The sequence below is a fragment of the Lissotriton helveticus genome, chromosome 12, assembly GCF_964261635.1.
Source record: "Lissotriton helveticus chromosome 12, aLisHel1.1, whole genome shotgun sequence".
NCBI lineage: Eukaryota > Metazoa > Chordata > Amphibia > Caudata > Salamandridae > Lissotriton > Lissotriton helveticus.
Genome location: NC_136073.1, coordinates 692,939,063 through 692,960,680, shown reverse-complemented (window position 1 = coordinate 692,960,680; position 21,618 = coordinate 692,939,063). Strand labels below are relative to the sequence as shown.

Sequence of the window (21,618 nt, the reverse complement as noted above, 5' to 3'; positions counted from 1 at the left end):
CCTTGTATTTAACATACACCAACTCTAAAACTACCTTGGCATACCTCCTACCCGGAGATATCAATACACAATAGAATATACATCAAAACAGGTAAGTAAAGCACATAAAACACATGGACCCCCATGGAGGAGCCAAACCATATACTAAGAAAATTGAATGCCAGGTGAGTACCCCAACGAGACAACCACCCAAGGATCTGTGGACCAGTGGAAGCAAGAAACCACCAAAGGTAAATAGCTACATTTCCCAAGGCACCTGGGTGCAGAGGTGATATGCCAGGTCAACGTCCATAGAATAACATGGGGAAGTCCCGGTTGGAGTATTATAGATTCAGGACCCTTCCCAGAGGACCCAGAGGAAAGGTCTTGAAGATGCAGCTCTGGAGCTCAGGTGACGATGCAGAGCACAGGAGCCATCCATGTGCTCTCCCACGCCGATTGAAGAATTCAGGAGGGTCTGTTGCCAGAAGGACCATCAATAAGTCATGGCAAACACAACAGTTGTGTTGCAGGAAACAATGCTTAGTTGCATACCAGCAAGATCTGTGGGACTCACCCAGCCAGGGTATGTCAGGGCAAGCCCTCAGCAAACAGGAGAGTGAGCAGAAATCAATTGAGACCTCAGAGGGATCCTCTGGCAGCAGGCTCTGGGAGTTGCAGGGAGGTGTCTGCAGCACACAGAAGATGGATGCCCACGTCGCTGGAGAAGCAGGGAGGAAGTCACTCTTGGGGCTGTGTGATGCTGATGCCTGGGGCTTCTTGGAGTGTGAAGATCTTCAGGAAGGAGAGCTAACTAGCCTTGGTAAGGGCAAACAGACACAGTGCACAGGGATGCAGTTCCAGTCATCTGGAGAGGGATTACAGTCTCCCAAGTTGCAGTGAAGACTGGTCAGGCCCATGGAGAGCCAACAAACCCCCACCTGTGTTGCATAGCCGAGAGGTGTCCGTGGGACAGCAGGATCCAGAAGCTGGTCGTCGTCATTGAGGGTAGAGGCTCCTTCCTTCCAAGGGAGATTTTGTCTTGCTATCTGGATGCAGTCAGAGTTGTGGGAGACTCCGAACAGAAAGATGCACAGCCACAGAAGTTGTGGAACTTGGAAGACCAGGGAGATGAATTTGCAGGAGGACCCTTTGTACCAGAAGCAGTCTTTGTCTTGATTCCTGGCTCGGTCCAGCAGCAGTGTTCAGTGCCTAACACCATAAGTCTTTAGATAGATCTTTAGGGGAAGCCAGTTGGTTTTTGAAAACGAAGCCCGGATAAATGTGAGGAGCCACCCTCCAGGGAGCCCTAAAGTAACCCAGAAAGGGGGTAACACTACTTCTGTGGAGACCCACCTATCAGGAGGGGTCAGGGATGCTATTCAGGTGGACTGACCAGTCAGATTGTCTCAGGGACCTCTGCCCATTTAAGATTCAAGATGGTAGAATCAAGTGGCCACCTGGGGAAGCTCTGGACTCCTCCCAGGGGAAGAGCTGGACAGGAGGGTGCTCACTCCCCTGCCTCTGTTTAGTTTTGCTCCAGAGCAGGAGCCAAGGTCTCTTGAACTGGGGCAAACTCGTTTATGCAAGGAGGGCACCAAATGTTTTCTCCAAAGCAGTCTGGAGGCACTTGGAAGCACCCCCATCCTAGCCTAAGACACCTATTTCTAAAGGAGAGGTGGTTATTCCTCTCTTCTGCAGGAAATCCTTTGTTCTGCCCTCACCTGCCCGAGTTAAGCGCACTGGCTTGGATGCCGACCCTGCAAGGCTACACAGGTAGACATGGTGGAGGTCCTCTAATGAGCCCCACAGTATGTGGGACCATGTAACTAGCACCGGAATCAGTGTAGTGGCATGATTCCAACATGTTTGATACCAAACATGACAGGGTTCGGTGAAGACATTATGTAGCTGGACATCTCGACTTTGCTATTATCCCCTACATACCATAAAATGGCTTCCCCGCATTTACAAAGCCAGAGAATGGACTCAGGGGTTTGTAGGGGTGTCTCTGCTCCTGCAGGGGCAACCTTACACTTAGAACCATGCACCATGTCTGTGGGATGTAAGACCTACCTTAGTGGTGACTTATAGGTTTTAAGTGGAGTGACAGGGATATAAACAAGACCTGCACACACAGTTTGCATGGGCTCCCATTGGTGGTACAATACATGCTGCGGCCCATGGGATAGCCCTGATGTACCAATGCCCTAAGTACCTTAGTACAATATACTAGGGATTTACAGGGGTACACAAGTATACCAATTGTGGGGTGTAAAAGTACTTAACAATGAATTGAGGAGAACGAGCACTGACACTTGGGCCTTGATTAGCAGGATCCCAGTGTACTACAGTCAAAATACACTGACAGCAGGCAAAACGTGGGGCTAACTAAGCCAGAAAGATCCTACTTTCCTACAAAGAAGATCAGAAAAAGTTGTCTGTGTCCCACAATGGGTATAACAGAACCCACCAGCTTTTTTCTGTTCCTAATAAATTATCTTGTTATCTCAGATGATATGGACACGCTCCGGAGGGATTATGACAAAACCATTCTTGATATAAATGACCCCTTAAACATCTTCATTCCAAACCCAGCCATCAGTGTTTTACTGAATCCCTATTTAAACACAGACGAAATGCATATTCTTAAGAAAAAGCATGGTGCAGCTCAAACTCTTCAATGCAATTAGAAAGGGATACCAAAATACTATATTAATAGCAACAGCAATATTATTATACATCCATATAAACAAGCTTCCATATGTTAGGTCCTCACCAGCACCATCACTCACCAGTTGTAGCAAACTACTTTTGTTCTTCATCGACATAAGAAAATCTATTGTGAACAAAATCATACTTAACTTTTCACAAGTGGATAGTCTCCACTTAAATCAGTGGTCATATGGGACAACATCATGTATTATCAAAAGTGATAACGCAGCTGAAAATCACAAACTATTTTCAAGACTTTCTTTTAGAACAAATCATCAAATCCAGATTTCATTTCAAAGTGTGTGACTAATATCTTAGCAAAGTTCTAATTTCTCATAGCTAGGAAGAGTCATTTTTTGCTGCATGTTCAAATAAATAACCAAATGAGTCAATAATGTTCTCCCTGCCTTTTACCAGGCAAATTTAAAGGCTGGATTCAGTGCAGAGACTGCTACATTGAAGGTCTTCAGTGACCTATACTGCATAATTTTTGTGTTGGCAATCCCTGGCTACTCGTTTTGCTTGATGTGTCACTAGCCTTTGGCACTGTTCATCACGGACTGCTAAAATTGCTAAAATGGGATTTGGCAACCAGATAATGATTTTGTTTACCACATACCTCTCATTGCCACTGCATGATGATAATTGTGAACCTTGTTTCTACCAATGATCTTGGTGTCCACAAGACTCTATCTCAGTACCAACATTATTCAATCTGTACTTAGACCTCTCTATGAAATATTGGTGGACTCTGGAGTCAATGTACATTAATATACTGACTACACCAAATGAATCTTCCAAATTAATCTTCTTCACCACCGATCAATAAAATTGGGCTATTTCTACCCATCTCTCCCCTTTTCTGTGAAATCTTTGACATAAAAGCACATTAACATCACAAGTTACCCAAATCTTCAAACATGTTTCCACACTCTTTGACAAGAGTGAAGCAGTTTGTGACACCCAAGCAGCTAAAAACATACCCGTCATTTCTCTATTTGATTTTGGCAACTGCTTTCTTAATTAATATTGGTCTATCAGTGCTAGCCCTAATAAAATTAATGTAACCACATTTCACTGGTGTAAAGGTAATTAAACAGGCTCTAAATCCAGACTAGAATAAAGTTTAAAATCTGCTGTTGCTGCAGGCTTTTATGTACCCTGTCTTAGCTGGCAACTCTACCTTCTCTAAAGGTCTGAGGGTGTAAGGTTTAAGGTGGAAAGACACTTTTTAGCTAGAAATCTCAGACGTGGGTCCCGTTCTCTCCATGCCACTGCAGTCAAGCTAGCCTGGCTGATGAGGGGTGAAACCCCGAAACCGGTCTTAGGATTCTTGTTTCCAGTCCTGGGTAGACCTGGCCTTGCAGTTCGGGCTGGACTGTTCCCATGGGGATTAGGGTGAAGACTGATTTGAATATGGCTGGGTTTAAACTGGAATGGCATGGGAATTAAAAAAAACACGATGGATTTAGGCCCAGATCTTTGTACTGGGGTGAATGTTTGACATTGTTAAACATTCTGTTCATTAATTGTTATTTTTTCAGAAATCTCAATACAGCTAACATCGTTGGTGCTAAAACAATCTTTCACTGGTGGTCTAGTCCTCTTTCGGAAACAATCAGACCTACTACCTAGGAGGGAACAGTTGGAAATACACCCTATTTTATTTAAAAACCTATTTATTCCCTCATTTTCGTACGTCCTCTTCTACCATCTCATTAGTTAAAATGTGTTAATTTAACTCATTCCACTTAAACAAAGTGCATTATTTTTGTAACCCTTTATTCCTGCATGTAAAGCACACTAATATCTATTACTAATGTTTCAGTTACATTTAATGAAATGTGCAATTCCAATTTGATATTTTTATCTTCTCTATGGTATTTGTGGTATAGCCTTTCTTTTGGCCTCAATTTGTCTTTCATATCCTTTGTGATATTTTATAAATACCATTCTTAGCATGAGTTTTTGGAATTAAGGAACATTTGGTGACTTCATGAAGTGTGAATGTCATCCAGCAGGTTTCGGAGTGCTGTACAAAAAGTGGGTGAGAAAACCAGGCAGTAGTTAACAATGTGTTGATTAGGACTGTAGAAAATAACAAAGCAATTATTGTTTACAGTATTGTGTTTGGTAGGGATTTACTGTATATTTCAGTACAGACGTATGTAAAATAAAACAAACATGACCAGCTCACACCCTTAATTATCAATATTCAAGTAGTTCTTGACTTTTTACAGTGTAGATGGTACAGCAATTCATCCACAAGAGTCCTTGTTTCTTTAGACAACTTATTTATTCAATTCTTCACAAGATAAAAAGGATTCTCAGTAGCAAGGACTCTTGTGAATGAATTGCTGTACAACCTACGCATGTCTCTGGTTCTGTCCTCTTTCTCTTCTTTTTTTTAATCAACCCCTACAGGTACGGTGCACTCTCGAGGTTGAGTTGAGTCCCTGTTCCCTCATGAATTTGCTGCCAAGTTATCGGCAATTAAACATGTCAGCCGTTCAGGTTAAAATGGTCTAAACTTTCCATTAATTTTTTACTGAGTGCAACACTATCAAAATTTAAAGGATATGTGTGACAGGTGTCCACAACTCAATTTTAACCTGGGGAGAGTATAGCTGGCCTTCCTGGCATTACTATGCTTATAGATGCTAAGATAGATATCAATTGCTACACATTTCTCTTTTACTTTTCACATTATTTAGAGTTAGGTCACTTTCTTTTCTGTCAGGAAAATGCCAATGATGACCGAGTGAGCCAACTGGTGAGAACCTACGAGTAGCTCCATGGGTGTTGCTTACGTGATGCACTTTCTGACCCACATCACACTTTTTTTTTAGAACTTGTTAGTCAGTCCCGGTGTTATAGATTGGTGGGCTCCCAGCTTGATGTAGATGATTGTTTTTCAAAAAGATTGAATTAACACATATGGGTGGGCATTACTAAATAGCCAACCTTGCTTCACCGTAGAAGAACTGTGTGATGCTCATTGAAAAATTGAATATACATTTGTTAGCACACAACTAGGCCTTTGTTTTTGAAAATAAATCTAAATTAGGCCAAGTATAGAGGACCGGAGATGAATATAAATTGGATTACCAATCAGTAGGAGTACATAAGAAAAATCCCTGGAATGTACATTTGAATCAATAACAGGGTTCTTGTAAAGCGCTGCTTGTCGCCCGGGGGATCTCCAGGCGCTAGGTCCTAACGTTGTTGATTGAAGAGCCATGTCTTGAGCTTCTTCCTGAATTATTCAAATGAAGGGTTTGAGTGAAGGTAGAGGGGAGGTCATTCCAGGACTTGGCAGTGAGGTAGGAAAAGGAGCGACCTCCGCAGCGGTTCCGGCGGATGCGGGGTTGTGGGCCCGGGCGATGGAGGTGGAGCTGATGTCCCTGGTGGGTTGAGGGATCGTCAGGTGGTGGTTTATGTAGGTGGGAATGGAGTTGTGGAGGGCCTTGTAGGCATGTGTCAGGAGATTGAAGAGGCATCTTTCCTGTAAAGGGAGCAAGTTGAGGGCTCTGAGGTGGGGGGCGGTGCTGGTTCTCCTGGAGAAGTTGAGGATGAGTCTTGTTGTGGTGTTCTGGATGGTCTGGAGGTGATTGAGAAGTTGCTTGGTGGTTCCGGGATAGAGTGCTTTGCCATAGTCGAAGTGGCTGGAGTTGAGGGCTTGAGTGACTGTTTTTCTGGTGGAGATGGGAATCCTTCGGAAATCTTGAGGTGCTTGCAGGGGGTGTGGAAGCAGGAGGAGGAGACAGTGTTGACTTTGTTCCTCATTGTTAGTTGTCCATGATGATTCTGACATTGCGTGCGTGGTTGGATGGAGTCTGAGCGAGGGCTGATTGCGGCAGGCCACCAAGAGTCGTCCCAGGGGGATGGGTTGTTTCTGAAAATGAGTACCTCCATTGTAGGAAGGTGGATATCTGACTATGGTTACCCCCAACTTTTTGCCTAGTGTTTACCTGGTTTTCGACCTAGGTGGCCTGGAGCCCTGCTATTCAGGACCCCAGACTAATTGCTCTCTCTGTAAAATGGACTCCATGTACCTTAGGTACATACCTAATTGGATGCTGGGTCACCTTATCAGCCCCTGTACAGTGTACCTTAGGTACCCAGGGCATAGGTGTACCCAGGGCCTACCAGGGGCTGCAGCATGTATTATGCCACCCCTGGCTGGCCATCCAAACTGACACAACTGGCTGCTAAGACAGCTGGGGCAAGGTGGTGTAATCACCCTTTGCTATAGATATAGTATACCTATATCTAACCCCAAAATGGACACATATATTCCTATCAGTCACTCCTATGGCAGGCCTTATCAATCCTGAAGGCAGAGTGCTTGGAATTATGTGAGATGGTGCTCTAGCATGAGCTGAGCCTGTCTGCAGCTTGCGGAACCAAGTCCTTATAGCTGTTCCATGATAACGCTATACCATATACTCTTAAGTGCATTATAATCCTCGTGGTTATTGCTAACTTTGGTATAGCATTATCAAAACATGTCGAGTAAGGTGTCATACGAATTGGAATACTACTCCCTCGCCAGTTCTGGCGACGGGGGTAGCATTCCACCCTTTTAGAGGGACACGACATGTATGTAACTGTGAACCCCGGTTAAAGTTAAACGAAGCCTCAGCATCACAAAATGGATGCTGCCACCACAGACACAAGTCTGACCTCTTGCTACTGGGAGTCCTTCCAGCGAGGGAGGCCTGGACAAAGGGTTTCCTGCCTCGGGAGGTGCTAGCACCACCCCAGACAGGATTTTGTGTATTGAGTTAGGGAGGGCTGAAAGGAATGAGACATGCCTGGGGCACATAAGGTGTCCCTGTGCATACCCCAGTTCAAACCAGTTGCTGGGGCACTCCAGCCCCAGCTCTGGCGCGAAACCGGACAAAGGATAGGGGGTGTAACCACCCCCCTTCCTGGTCCCACCCATGGGAGGGACCTAGTCAGCAGTACAGCCACCTTTAGCAGGATAAAGGTAGGAGCTGGTCCCATTCCAAATTAGATTTATCCTGACAACTTTACAAGAAGAAACTCTGGACTTCGACGTTCTGCTCCACAGAAGACTGAAGAAACTCCCTTGTGGGCAAGGAGTGTCTACCCTGCAACTGCAGGCACCATCAAGCGTCCTAGCGGTTCACTTTGTCGTCCTTCCTGCCGGAACCAGACTCAGAGCCCGACGAGATCCGGACTTCCAGACCTCTCCGACCTCAACCTACATCTGCAGCACAGCTGAGATCCGTGGGTGCGACGAGACACGTGGGACCGGCCATCTTGAAGAAGCTCCACTTCGCTTCCAGCACGACTTCAGAGACATCCTCGAGAAAGTGCTTTGGGGACTGAGAAGCCCCAGCCCCGAGCATCACCTGCACCGAAGACCAGCCCCCCAGCATCCACGAGCTCTGCGTGTGGCCCTTTTTCCTTGGTTGCTGCTCGACGCGTTGTCTGGTCACTTGCCGGCTGGCTAGTGGCCTCCTAGACGACGATCCTTGAAATCTACACAGCTGGTCTGGTTGCTCCAGACTGGCCCTTGCTCCCTTCCAAAAGAGGAGCACCCAGGACCCTCCTCAACCGCGTGGGTTGCCTTTGCCAAGGCCTGTTGACTCCAAATCCGGATCCTACACCGCCGACAGCGAGAGCCTGCGTGGGACAGCCCGTGCCTCCATCCTGGTCGTCGAAGACACCTCCTGGTCTACGTGGCTGCAGAGACAAGCGTCCACTCTTCACCTGATCGCGACGACAGCACCTGGTTCCTTCCTGGTTCCACATCGGTCACTGGCTAGTGACTTTGAACACTGTCCCCTCTGCTTTCAGGTCCTCTTCTTCCTCGATCCACCCTTGGATCGCACCGGACATCTTCCACATGGTCGCCTGCAGCATCTTTCTTCAAGGCTCCATAGACTTCGACGCGGAAACCCGACACACTTTGATACCTATGCACCCGCAGCCCATGGGTGAGGTAACAAGAGCATTTCGGTGCTCAAGGGTAGATTAACTCTCCTAGTGTCCAGATTTCCAGTCGTTTTAGTCCTAGATAGTAAAGACTGTCCGTACTCACCTTTTTCGTAAACTGTACTGTCCATTGACTTTGTTCCACATCTCGCGTGTGAGTTCACACTCTGCACACGCGTCCCGTGGGCCTCCTGTTACTTACCTAAGGTTAGGATAGTGTAGGCCCAGCAATCCTACAGCCTCTGGACAGCTCCATTCCTTCTATTGATTTCCTTATACCATTTACTTAGTATATGGTTTGTCGTGCCCCTAGGGCACAATTGTAATTTTGTGCAACTTATCGTATTTTTCCTAAGAGATTGTCATGTGCTTAGCCCTCTGATCTCATAAAGAGTTTAGAGGTGTTTGTTATTAATAAATATAATGTTTATTTTCATAACAACCTGTGTGGTTTCCTTTCATCTGGTATTCAAGGGGTTATATGTGGTAAAACAGCTGGCTTCACATGCCAAAAGAGTTTAGCCTAAGACTGCTTTGTCCATGCTACCATTAGGATAGCTGGTCTATAAGGTTGACTTATAACCAATCACCATAAGGGTTGTTTGGACTGATACAAGGTGATCACTAGAACTAGTGAGCATCATATATCAGGCCAACTTCTCACATCCATTTTCTCTGAATTGAGCGTCAGGCAGTTGACCTTCATCCAGTTGGCAACGTCGGACTAGGTGTTCTGGAAGTTGGCTCTGGTGATGTTGGTGTCTTCCGTGAGGGAGAGGATGAGCTGTGTGTTGTCAGCGCAAGAGATGATGTTGTGTCTGTTGGTGCGGGCGATGTCAGCTAGAAGCGTCATGTTGTAGAGGGTGGGGCTGAGGGAGGAGACCTGGTGGACGACCACATGATGTTTTTGGCATCAGAGGAAAAAGGTGGTAGGTGGATCCTCTGCATTCGGCCGGAGAGGAAGGAGGCAATCCATTTGAGAGTGATTCCTTGGCTGTCCAAATGTTGGAGTCTGGTGATGAGGGTGTGATGGAACACTGTGTTGAAGGCTGCCGAGAGGTCATGAAAGATATGGGCTGCTGTTTCCCCTTGGTCAGGTAGGTGTCTAATGTCTGTGGCTGCAATCAGGGAAGTCTCTGTGCTGTGGTTGGTCCAGAAGCCTTACTGGGAGGCGTGGAGATGGTTGTTTTCTTTGTGGTACTCTGTGTGCTGGTGGTTGATGGCTTTCTCCAGGACCTTGGCTGGAAAGGGGAGTAGCGAGATGGGTTGATAGTTGTAGAGTACGCTGGCGTCAGCAGAGGATTTTTTCAGGAGAGGTTTGACCTCTGCATGCTTTCACACGGCGAGGACGGAGGCTGTGGTGATGGATGCATTGAGGATCTTGGTGAGGTTGTTGCTGATTTCTTCTCTCCCTAGGCTGTAGATGTGGTGCAGTCAGGGGTCTGTGGGTGCACCAGAGTGGATTGAGTTCACAATGGGGGTTTGTTGGATCAAGAGCTGCTTCCAGTCGGAAAGTCAGTGGGTGTCGGTGGCGTTGGGAGAAGCGGGGAGGTGGGTTGGGGTCGAAGTTGCTGTAGATTTCTGCAATCTTCTGGTGGAAGTAGTTCGATAGGGTGTCGCAGAGGGCTTGGGAAGGGTGAATCGATTTTTCAGTGCCAGCTTGTGTCATTCTTCTTAGTCTCCCTGAGGTGGTGGTGGTACTTGTTGAGGGTGGACCTGAATGAGCTGAGTAAGGAGGAGTTCTTGCTGGTGCGCCAGAGTCTCTCTAGTTTCTTGCTGCCGTATTTGAGCGTCAGTAGATATGGGGTGAACCCGCTGGCGTGCTTTGCAGACCTGTTGCAGGTGTTGTCCTTCATGCGGGCGATGGTGTCTGCGTCAGTGGAGATCCCGTTCGAGAAGTTCTGGATTTTGAGGTCAAGGTTGTCGGAGGAGTTGAATGTTGCATATTGTGTAAGGGTGCTTATCATGAATTGTTGGTTGATGTACAGATATGAGGATTTTGTATTTCTATAAACATTTTAATTAATGAAGAACATCTAAATCTGAATGATAGATATGTCACAAATCTGGAAATCCTTTTGTGAAAACCTTGCAAATTACAATTTTAGAGTTCCTCTTGTCAAAGGTCTGTTGAGGGACAGCCTTAAAGCGCCATCTGTTGGAAGTTTTGTCAGTGGCAGTTCTAGAACTCCACCTGTGACATTTTTGTGATAATTTTAAGATGAGATAGCTGTAGAAATCCTCCCGTGGAGCTCCAGAGGTCTTCCTGTGGGATTTAAAATAAGTTCAAAAATACATGGCACAGTATTATTAAAAATCAGGAAAGCACACATTCTAGACTTCTTTATTGATGTTTTGAATTGCGTTTAAAAACAGTATGTATATTTTACTTTTGTAATTGAAATTGCTGCTTCATGTTTGATTCTGATCAGCTGTAAAGCTTGAATACATGGTTCTGATGAATTGTAAAAGTTAAATATATACCTCTTTCTAATGTATTTAAAGTTAAGACATCCAACTTTGTAGCCAAAATATTAATGTATATAGAATATTATAAATAATGTATATTGGGTTTACATAATAAAAACATTAAATAGCATTTAACTTATTAAACACATATGCCTGTTTTAATAACTACAGCATTGATGCTTTAAAGTTAAACAGAATAAAGCTGTTGGTTTACCTGTTGCAAGACTGTGCAAAAGATGTTACTTTCTGTACACTTGGAGTGAACACATATGAACTAGATGTTTCCATTGCTGTTTTCCAGGTAGGCCACCTTCACTTGGGGTGTGCAAAGGACATTGCAGTGACCCTAGAGTCTGATGTACCCATTACTCTGAATAAAGCTTTATTCAATTGCCAACTTGCAAGAATCTCCTTCCCAATCCCAGCTGACCAGGTTCCAGACTGGGATGACCGGCTCAGAACAGTTAAATGGGTGGATTCTGGTAGGAGTTCTACAACTCAATTACCAATTAAGAAAAAGGTAGGTTGTGCAGCAGAGCTGAATGCCACAATGTTCTAGCTTCTTTTGCTTGTTTAAAACTATCAAATGTTTGAATTCAGTCTGACTTCTAAATGCTGCATGTATTGTTTCTGAGGATACTAAACAAAGTTATCAAAAGTCAGAGCAATACCTTTATGGCTTCAAGAAGATGATCGAACAAGGTGTAATGGTTGATACTATGTAGTGTTGTCTGAAAAAGTGCCTTCGAATAGGCTTAGGGTATTTATCATCAACAGCTGTCACATCCAACTATACACCTTTAGTTTAAGGATCTTTCTAAAATGCCAAATAAGCTGACATATCTGCCGGCAATATGTTTTCTAAAACCGATGAGCCACACTACCGAAGCCGGGTCTGGTGGCTTGGTGGACTAATGCGTCTACTGTAGGGGCCTGTGTCTGACCTCATGGTCACAGTTCAAATCCTGGTGGGTCCACTTAGCCTTTCATGCTTCTGAGGTCAATAAAATGAGCACCATGCAGTTGAGTAACAATAAACATATGTTATTCAGCACCAAGTTACCCTTTGCAGTGAATGTTTGCTTTACAAATACACGTTATGTTGCTGTGTTTTTTCTCACAGTACAAACATCTGCTTTTCAGTGCCACAACGCTTTCTCTCCATCATGCATCACCATTAAGTGCAAATTCAATTTGAAGAGTAACACAATACTAAAACATATCCACAAACATATATTCCTGATACAATGTTACTAGACATGCCTGTGGTTCTTTCTTTCCAACTTTGAAATGTCTTTTTCCAGAGCATTATCATTGTCACACCAAGAGCCACTTACCTGAATTCCCAGGACTTCTGGGGAATTGAAGATCTTCCACCACTTCCCCTTGAGGTTAATATCAGAAGAGATGACTCCCACAAATACCTGACCCTGGGGAGGGGTGAGAGTTGGGAGAGAGAGAGAGGCTGCTGGTGGGTCTCTGGTGGGACTTCTAAGCTCAGAACCCCTTTCAAGAGGAGGAAGAGCCTTATGGAGGTGTGCCAGTGCAAGAACTTATAGCGTGGTTACCACTCCCACAGCACGGGATACAGAGGGGTTGCTCGTGGGTCTTTGGCAGACATTGCAAGCCCAGAAACCCCTTTCAAGAGGAGGGGCCCTGTGGAGGTGGGCTAAAGGAAGCACTTGAAGCGCATTTATCTTTTCTTCAGCACAAGATACAATGAGGCTGCTGGTGGGCTCTGGGAGGACTTCCAAGACAAGAAACCCATTCAAGAGGGTAGGAACCTGATGGAGGTGGCCTCTGCAAGCGCTTATAGCGTGGCTACTTAGTCGCAGAACAAGGCCGGGCCCGTCTTCGCCCATCATCATATGGAAGAGGCTAGGCTGGGCCCCACCTCTTGGTTCTAAGATCTGGAATACAAAGAATCAGTGAGGTGAAGCCTCCTGTTACTTGCAATTGCCTTTTCTGTCTGAGGATTTATTTAAGGAATTGCTTGTTAGACTCTAGCGTGGGGTTTGGACAAACCTGCTTAGCTTATAATGTCTGAGCTTTGCCACCATAATCAGAGCACCATAATGGGGAAAAAAAGAAAGGCAATAGACATCCTGCTGTGTGTAGCAATGTAAAAAAACAAAACTAAATCCTCATCAAAGAACTGTATCCTGAGGAAGATCAGTGTCCTAATTGAGGAAGTAGAGACAATTTTGAACCTGAAAAATAATCTATGCCCTCTTTCCACTATGCCGCTATAATCCTCCTTGACCTAAGTGCCGCCTTCGACACCGGCTCTCGAGCATAGGGATCTCAGGAAAAGCCATCTCCTGGCTTGAATCCTTCCTCTCCGACCGTTCTTTTCAAGTGTTCGAGGGCAACATCACCTCCCCGAGCAAGCCTCTTGTCTGCGGCGTACCGCAGGGCTCTTCTCTGAGCCCTATGTTGTTTAATGTTTACATGGGGCCCCTAGCTGAGATAGTCCGTCCGTATGGAATAAAAATTATTACCTATGCAGACGACACTCAGCTAGTGGTGGCCCTCAATCAACTGGACACGACATCCAACAATCTCAGGACCTGCCTGGAAGAGGTCTCCAAATGGATGACCTTGTCGTGCCTCAAACTCGATGGCAAAAAAACTGAGCTTATGCTCCTAGGTAATCCCTCTCCGCTCACGTTCAGTCACTGCGGCCCACCTGCCTCGGCGCTCCCCCATACCAAAGGATAAATTCAAGAGCCTAGGTATATATTTTTTTTGTTTGAATATCTTTTATTGCATTTCTTGTATGAAAATACATGAAAATAAGTAACACAGCGCTATTGCAGGATATACAAGACATGTCATATCAGTTTTCCATGCATGATAGTGAAATAAACACGAAGTAGTAAGACCAACATGACAAGATTGTGGAACAGAGCTGCATGAGAATACAAAACAACGACAATAGTGTGTCAGAACAATCTATCCTTCCACCCATATCCGGCTAAGTAAATGATGAGTTTGAGGCACCTATGGTAAGTAACTGATAAATCAACTGGAATCGGGCATACTGGGAGAGTGTTGAAAGTACTGCCAGCGGGCCAGGTGTGGCGCAGTATAGTCAGCGAGTGACATCCCAATCAAGAGGAACGACGTGAAAGGGGGAGGACAGGACTATCGGTATTTGTCAGCGTGTGAAGTCGTGTAGATCGGTCAACAATGTCACCTAATTCCAGGGCATGTCTCCTGGCTTGGTCCCAAAAGAATAGCACCCATCGCTGAGGATACCCGTGGCTGTTTACTCGCGGCCACCTCTACGGTTACAGTGCAAAGTTCAATGCAGTCTGCTATGCAAGCTATATTCAAAAACGTTCGTTCATAACAATAAACTTTGAGGAAGAACCTAAGAAAATGGGGACTGAGAACTAAATAATGTCAAACAAAAAGAAGGGGGTACGTGTAAGGACGGGTATATGTGTCACTGTGACAGCAGTGGGAGTGATCCAACACGGCACGCAGCGGGGTAGGGGGGGGGCGGTGAGCGGGAGGAGTGTGGTAAAGATCTCAACCCAGAGCCGGCAGGGGAGGAAGGTGTGTGGGTAGAGGGGGGGGGGTAGGGGGTCAGAATTCTGCCTAAAGGTGGAAGAGTGGCTAAATAATACACCCTTGTAAGCAGGATTGTCCCAATCCTGGGCTATGGGATACGCGCGGAGCCCCGCTGTCTCTTCCCTGTGCAAGGCTACACTTTCCACCTTAGCCCAATTGTCAAAAGAAGTACGCCAGTGTATTGCCTGGGGAGGCTCGCCATTCTTCCAGCGCTTGGTAATTAGTCGTTTCGCCGTTATTAGACCAAGATCCCAAAATCTAGCCGGGACTTTCGTCTGTTTTGTCCGCTTAAATAAGCCCAATAGACAAGCTTCCCACGTATATGGTAAACTGCTCCCTGTCCCCGCCGCTAGAGAGGCCGATACTGCCTTCCAATAATCTTGTAGGAGCGGGCACGACCAGAGCATATGCAGAAACTGCGCATCCATTAGTCCGCACCTGGGGCATGTTGTTGTGTCGAGACCAAAATAGCGGTTTATTTTATCCGGGGATAAATACGCGCGATGCACTATTGTGGACTGGGGGTTGCGGCGGTCCGGAATAACAGGCGTGGAGGCCGTATGTATTGGGCTATGGTAGATGTTTTTATTATTCGGTGTAACAAGGAAAACCGGAGTCAGTACAGAGGGTTGGGGTGAAGCCGTAGTCGCCTTTCTGGTATGCACCGGCTGATGGATCGTCCGGAGGTCTTCACGTCTTCCGGGCGTTGGGATAACCTCGGAGGGAGATAGAGAAGCAGGGGTTAGTCCTTTCAGTATGGACTACACATGTACCGTTACCAACACCAGGGTCGTGTGGGACTAAAGAGGACCGTGAGGATGGGAACGGGAAGGGGGTAGACGGGAGGGGATCAAGTAGGAGGGGAAAGGGTATAGACGAGGTGCTCCGGTGATGGGTCGGGGTGTAGGGACTATGATACAAGGTCTAAGTGCAGTGTCTCTACGTTCTAATATATACAGTGCGTAAGGGTGCTCTCTCAGTGCATGCAATATCTATACAATTTACAAGTAGATACAGCTATATACAAAGGGGACACGGAGACGGTAACAAGGTACTCACGTGCCCCGCCGTAACTCTCCCGAGAGTTACGGCCGCTCTCCAGCCACCTCCAGAGGACTCCACCACTCCTCGGTCCAGACGTCCTCCAACTCTCCGTCTTCGATCCTCTCACTCCTTCCACTCTCCGCCAAGGGTTCGCTGCGCGCTGTCTCCTGCCACGAGTCGGCTATCTGGAACGCTCTCCTCTCTTCGTCGTCGGCTTTTGTACGTCCAGGTCCTGGGCAGGGGGAGGGACTTCCGGTTTCCCGGTGGACTGCTTCCGGTTCAGGACTTCCGGTTCCCCTGTAGGCTGTTTCCGGTTCGGGTTTTCCGGGTTCCGGGTGTTCGGGGTTCTCCGTTTCTGGGACGGGCCGGTGTCTGTTCCTCTGGTCTCGTACCTGCACAGGACACAAAGAAGAAGGACTCCCGGTCGTCAGAGACACGGGAGGGTTAGAGGTCGTGGTACCCCCACACGGGCGTCGCCCGGTTGAGGCAGGTGGTATCCCCCTTCCACATCCCCTTTCCCTAGCTGTCTTTCTTGTGGGGGAGGATGGCGGGGGATATCTGGACAGGTAATCCGCATTGCCCTGCTCGGCCCCCTTCCTATGCAAAGTCTGGAATCTGTAGGGCTGTAGGGACAAAAACCAACGGAGCACTCTGGCGTTATGTCCCCTGTTACGTGCCATCCATTCTAGAGGTGCGTGATCAGTGTATAGGACGAATTCCCGCCCCTCCAAATAGTACCGCAGGCTCTCTATGGCCCATTTAATGGCCAGGGCTTCCTTTTCGACTACCGCGTAGTTCATTTCACGAGGGAAGAGTTTCCTGCTAAGGTAGAGGATGGGCCTCTCTATGCCTGCTTGGTCTTTTTGGGAAAGGACTGCTCCCAGTCCCTGTTCTGAGGCGTCGGTTTGGAGAATAAAGGGACGCGTGTAATCAGGACTGATGAGAACCGGCTCAGACAGTAGTGCTTGTTTAAGGGACCGGAAAGCTGTCAGCATCTGAAGGGAGGGATGGCGTAACAAGGATTCTGTTCCTATGTTCTTCTTTAGGAGGTCTGTTAGGGGCACGGCTAACTGAGAAAAATTAGGGATGAACCTCCGATAATAACCTAAAAGCCCAAGGAAAGCCCGGAGATCCTTTTTGGTTTGGGGGAAGGGTATTGACTGGATAGCCTTTATTTTATTATCTTGGGGTCGTATGACCCCCTTCCCAAGGAGGTAACCCAGGTATTTGACTGTTTGTGCAGCAAGAGTGGTTTTAGCGGGGTTAATAGTGAACCCGTGTTCCCCCAGAGAGGTGATCACCCGTGTCAGGTGGGACAGATGCTCCGGCCAGTCATCACTGTATATGACAATATCGTCAAGGTATGCTCCTGCGTATCGGGCATGGGGCTGCAGGACAATATTCATAGCCCGTTGAAAAGTTGCGGGGGCCCCATGAAGCCCGAAAGGCATGACTCTGAATTGGAATAGTCCATCAGGCGTAGAAAACGCCGTTTTCTTTTTGTCCTCACTTTTCAGGGGGATTTGCCAGTATCCCTTACAGAGATCCAGCGTGCTGATGTAGCGAGCCCGACCAATGCGTTCTATCATCTCGTCTACTCTGGGTAGCGGATACGTATCAAAACTCGACACTTTATTGACTTCCCTAAAGTCAATGCAAAACCTTGTGGAGCCATCGGGTTTGGGAACAAGCACGATGGGTGAGTTCCAGCAACTGATAGATGGCTCTATAATTCCCATGTTCATCATTTCTTTGGTTTCTTCCTGGATTATTTTCCGGCGGGCTTCTGGGACGCGATAGGGGCGCTGTCTCACGACCTTTCCTGGTTCTGTATGAATTGCATGTTCTATGACCGTGGTGTGTCCCGGAGAAGTGGAAAACACTTTTTGTATGGGGGACAAGACATTCCTGAGGTCATCTCGTTGTGTCGGGGATAGGTCTGGGTCTACACAACTCTCGAAGAGTGGGCTTCCAGGAACAACCGCGTTGGACAGTACAGGTTGGGGACCCTCCCATTTCTTAAGCAGATTGATGTGATAGATCTGTCTCTGGTTACGGGTATGGTCTAATTCTATCTCGTACGTAACAGGGGTTACCTGTCTCGTCACCGGATACGGTCCCTGCCATTGTCCCAGTAGTTTATGATCGGAGGAGGGAAGGAGGAGTAGTACAAGGTCTCCGGGGGCAAAGGTTCTGGCTTTGGATCCTCTGTCATATTGGCGCTTTTGTGTAGCCTGGGCGGCTGATAGGTTCTGCCTCACTATTTCCCTGATCTGGCCCAAGTGCGTCTTAAGGTTGGCCACGTATTCGGGCAGGGGACGGGTACGGTCGGGCTCGGCTTCCCATGCCTCCCGTGCCATATCCAGGAGGGTTCTAGGGGGTCTTCCGTAGAGTAGTTCATATGGCGAATACCCTGTGCTGCTCTGTACTTTGCAACGGATAGCAAAGAGGGCCAACGGAAGCATTTCCTCCCAGCGACGGCTTTCTAGACCCATCAATTTCTTGAGTGTGGTTTTCAGGGTCGCGTTGTACCGTTCCACGAGTCCGTCGGTCTGGGGGTGGTAGGCCGAGGTCCTGATTTGTTTAATGCCCAGTTGCGAACATACCTGACGCATGAGAGAAGAGACAAACGGGGTTCCCTGGTCCGTCAAGATCTCTCGGGGAAAACCCACTCGGGTGAAGATGGTTACAAGGGCTCTTGCTATGTTTTGTGTGGTGGGATGTTTCAGTGGAACGGCCTCCGGAAACCGAGTGGCGTAGTCTACGAGAACGAGAGCATACCGGCATCCACTTTTTGAGGGTAACATGGGGCCTATCAGGTCCATCCCAACCCTGGTGAACGGGACATCTATGAGGGGGAGCGGCTGAAGGGGAACTCTTGGGGGCCTGTATCGGCTGTTCTTTTGACACACCGGACATTCTTTGCAGTATTGGCTCACTTGTTTGTGTATGCCAGGCCAATAGAATTTTTCCAGTATCGTTTGTCCGGTTTTTTCGTCCCCGAAATGCCCTCCCAACAAATGACTATGGGCCAAAAATAGTACTTTGTCGCGAAAGGGACCGGGAACGAGTAGCTGTGGTTCTTGTTGGGGTCCGCCCTTCCTGTACAAGAGACCATTTCGTTTAAAGAAATAGGGACATACGTGCAAGGGATCCTCGTTTTCCAGGGCACGTCCCCAGGCGTCTTGTAACACTGGGTCCTCTTGTTGGGCTGCATGAAATTCCCGGTCGGTTTCCCATGGATGCGGGTCCACCTGAACAGGATAGGCAGGGGCGTATGACCTTTTTTCTTTCTTCTTTTGCCGTCTGGTCTTTGGGATTTTGGTTGTTGGCTCTACGGGAGGCTGGTTTCTGGAAAAGGGGGCCTCAGACCACCATTTCTCCAAGGAATTCGTGGCATCATGCAACAGACGGGGTAGTCCTTGGTAATCGCTACCCAGGATAACCTGTTCCGGCAGGTTGGGTACTAGGCCGACGTTCAGAGGGCTTCTTTCTCCGGAGGGTTGTTGTACCTGCACCTGGGTGGTGGGATATCTTCTGGTGTCACCGTGTACACATTGGATGTCAACGGTGCCAGTCACAGGCCCCATTGGCCTGGCCATTTCTTGAGGCCTTAGCACGCTTTGCCGACAACCGGAGTCGGCTAACGCCATCATGGGGTAGCCATCGATTTTCACCGGACACCGGAAGGGAGGAGGACTGGCATCCGTGGTGAGACACACATAGTTCCGAGCCAGTCCAACCTCCATTGGTTCCTCCTTCTGTGGACAGAACCGTGCAATGTGGCCATATCCCCCACAGTGGTAGCATTGAGGGCCGGGATGACTTGGTCTTGGAATCACCGGAAAGGGAACAAAAGGGGTAGGTTCTGGTTTTCGAGGTACCAATGGCCTCAGTGTTCTGGGATGATTTCCATGGATCGTTCGTGCTGGAGGTTCGTCCTTCTTCTGGGAGTCTTGTGCACGGCTGAAGGCGCTTGCGATCTCGACCGCTGTGTCCAGGGTGAGTCTTGAGTGCTGGCGGACCCACTTCTGTGTTGCTGGGTGAAGGGAGGACAGGAATTGCTCCAGGTATATTTTAGCCATTATGTCCTCCTTGGTAGACGTGGCAGGCTTCAGCCAGCGATTGGTTAGGTCTTGGATGCGAAACGACAGGGCTCGGGGTGTTTCCTGTGGTCCCTCCCGCACCTGTCGCAGTCGTGCCCTGTAGGTCTCGTCATCGATCCCAAGCCGTTCAAGGATGCAAGTCTTTATATCCTGGTATGGTGTCAGCCCTTGGATGTTGGCCTGTTGGAACGCCGCCTGGAGTTCCCCCGTTAGCAGTGGCCCAAGATAGTGGCTCCAGCGATCAACTGGCCAAGCAGCCGCCTGAGCCAAACGCTCAAAGTTTGTAAAAAAGAAGTCCGGGTCCTCTCCTGCGACGTATTTCTGTAATACCACCGAGGGTAAGGCAGTCGCGGGTCTAGCTTGCCCCATGACTTCGACTAGTTTCCCAAGGGCTCGGTCTTGAGCGGTGCCCTGATCCTTCAGAACGTCGTGCAGCTGGCCACGGTCGTCTTCGGCCGTCTTGAGAAACCGCTCCATCATCTTCCCAAGAAGATCCTGGCTTTCTGCGAGTTGCTTCACGGCGGCCTCCATGCTTCCGGATCCCACTTCTGACACCAGGTGTGGACTGGGGGTTGCGGCGGTCCGGAATAACAGGCGTGGAGGCCGTATGTATTGGGCTATGGTAGATGTTTTTATTATTCGGTGTAACAAGGAAAACCGGAGTCAGTACAGAGGGTTGGGGTGAAGCCGTAGTCGCCTTTCTGGTATGCACCGGCTGATGGATCGTCCGGAGGTCTTCACGTCTTCCGGGCGTTGGGATAACCTCGGAGGGAGATAGAGAAGCAGGGGTTAGTCCTTTCAGTATGGACTACACATGTACCGTTACCAACACCAGGGTCGTGTGGGACTAAAGAGGACCGTGAGGATGGGAACGGGAAGGGGGTAGACGGGAGGGGATCAAGTAGGAGGGGAAAGGGTATAGACGAGGTGCTCCGGTGATGGGTCGGGGTGTAGGGACTATGATACAAGGTCTAAGTGCAGTGTCTCTACGTTCTAATATATACAGTGCGTAAGGGTGCTCTCTCAGTGCATGCAATATCTATACAATTTACAAGTAGATACAGCTATATACAAAGGGGACACGGAGACGGTAACAAGGTACTCACGTGCCCCGCCGTAACTCTCCCGAGAGTTACGGCCGCTCTCCAGCCACCTCCAGAGGACTCCACCACTCCTCGGTCCAGACGTCCTCCAACTCTCCGTCTTCGATCCTCTCACTCCTTCCACTCTCCGCCAAGGGTTCGCTGCGCGCTGTCTCCTGCCACGAGTCGGCTATCTGGAACGCTCTCCTCTCTTCGTCGTCGGCTTTTGTACGTCCAGGTCCTGGGCAGGGGGAGGGACTTCCGGTTTCCCGGTGGACTGCTTCCGGTTCAGGACTTCCGGTTCCCCTGTAGGCTGTTTCCGGTTCGGGTTTTCCGGGTTCCGGGTGTTCGGGGTTCTCCGTTTCTGGGACGGGCCGGTGTCTGTTCCTCTGGTCTCGTACCTGCACAGGACACAAAGAAGAAGGACTCCCGGTCGTCAGAGACACGGGAGGGTTAGAGGTCGTGGTACCCCCACACGGGCGTCGCCCGGTTGAGGCAGGTGGTATCCCCCTTCCACAACTATATAGTATTGGATGATCTTAAAGCGGGAGTTGTGTGGAACATTTAGCGCACCAGCCAACACCATCGCCCATTCTTTATCGGTCCAGTCACAACCCCTATCTGCTGTCCATTTGTCTCGCAAGCGCTGTGAGGAAAATTAAGTATGCATGTGTAGG

The 21,618-nt window shown here is 48.1% G+C and overlaps 1 protein-coding gene across 2 annotated transcripts in view; it reads left to right on the top strand.

Annotated features, from left to right (window-relative positions):
- The window catches only part of HYDIN (HYDIN axonemal central pair apparatus protein), a 3,619,565-nt gene that overhangs the window by 2,729,616 nt on the left and 868,331 nt on the right, over window positions 1-21,618 (top strand). For both annotated transcript variants that reach the window (XM_078670948.1, XM_078670947.1), the window contains one exon: window positions 11,432-11,650. In XM_078670948.1, coding sequence (XP_078527074.1) covers window positions 11,432-11,650 — 219 coding nt within the window. The remainder of the gene's footprint in view (window positions 1-11,431; window positions 11,651-21,618) is intronic.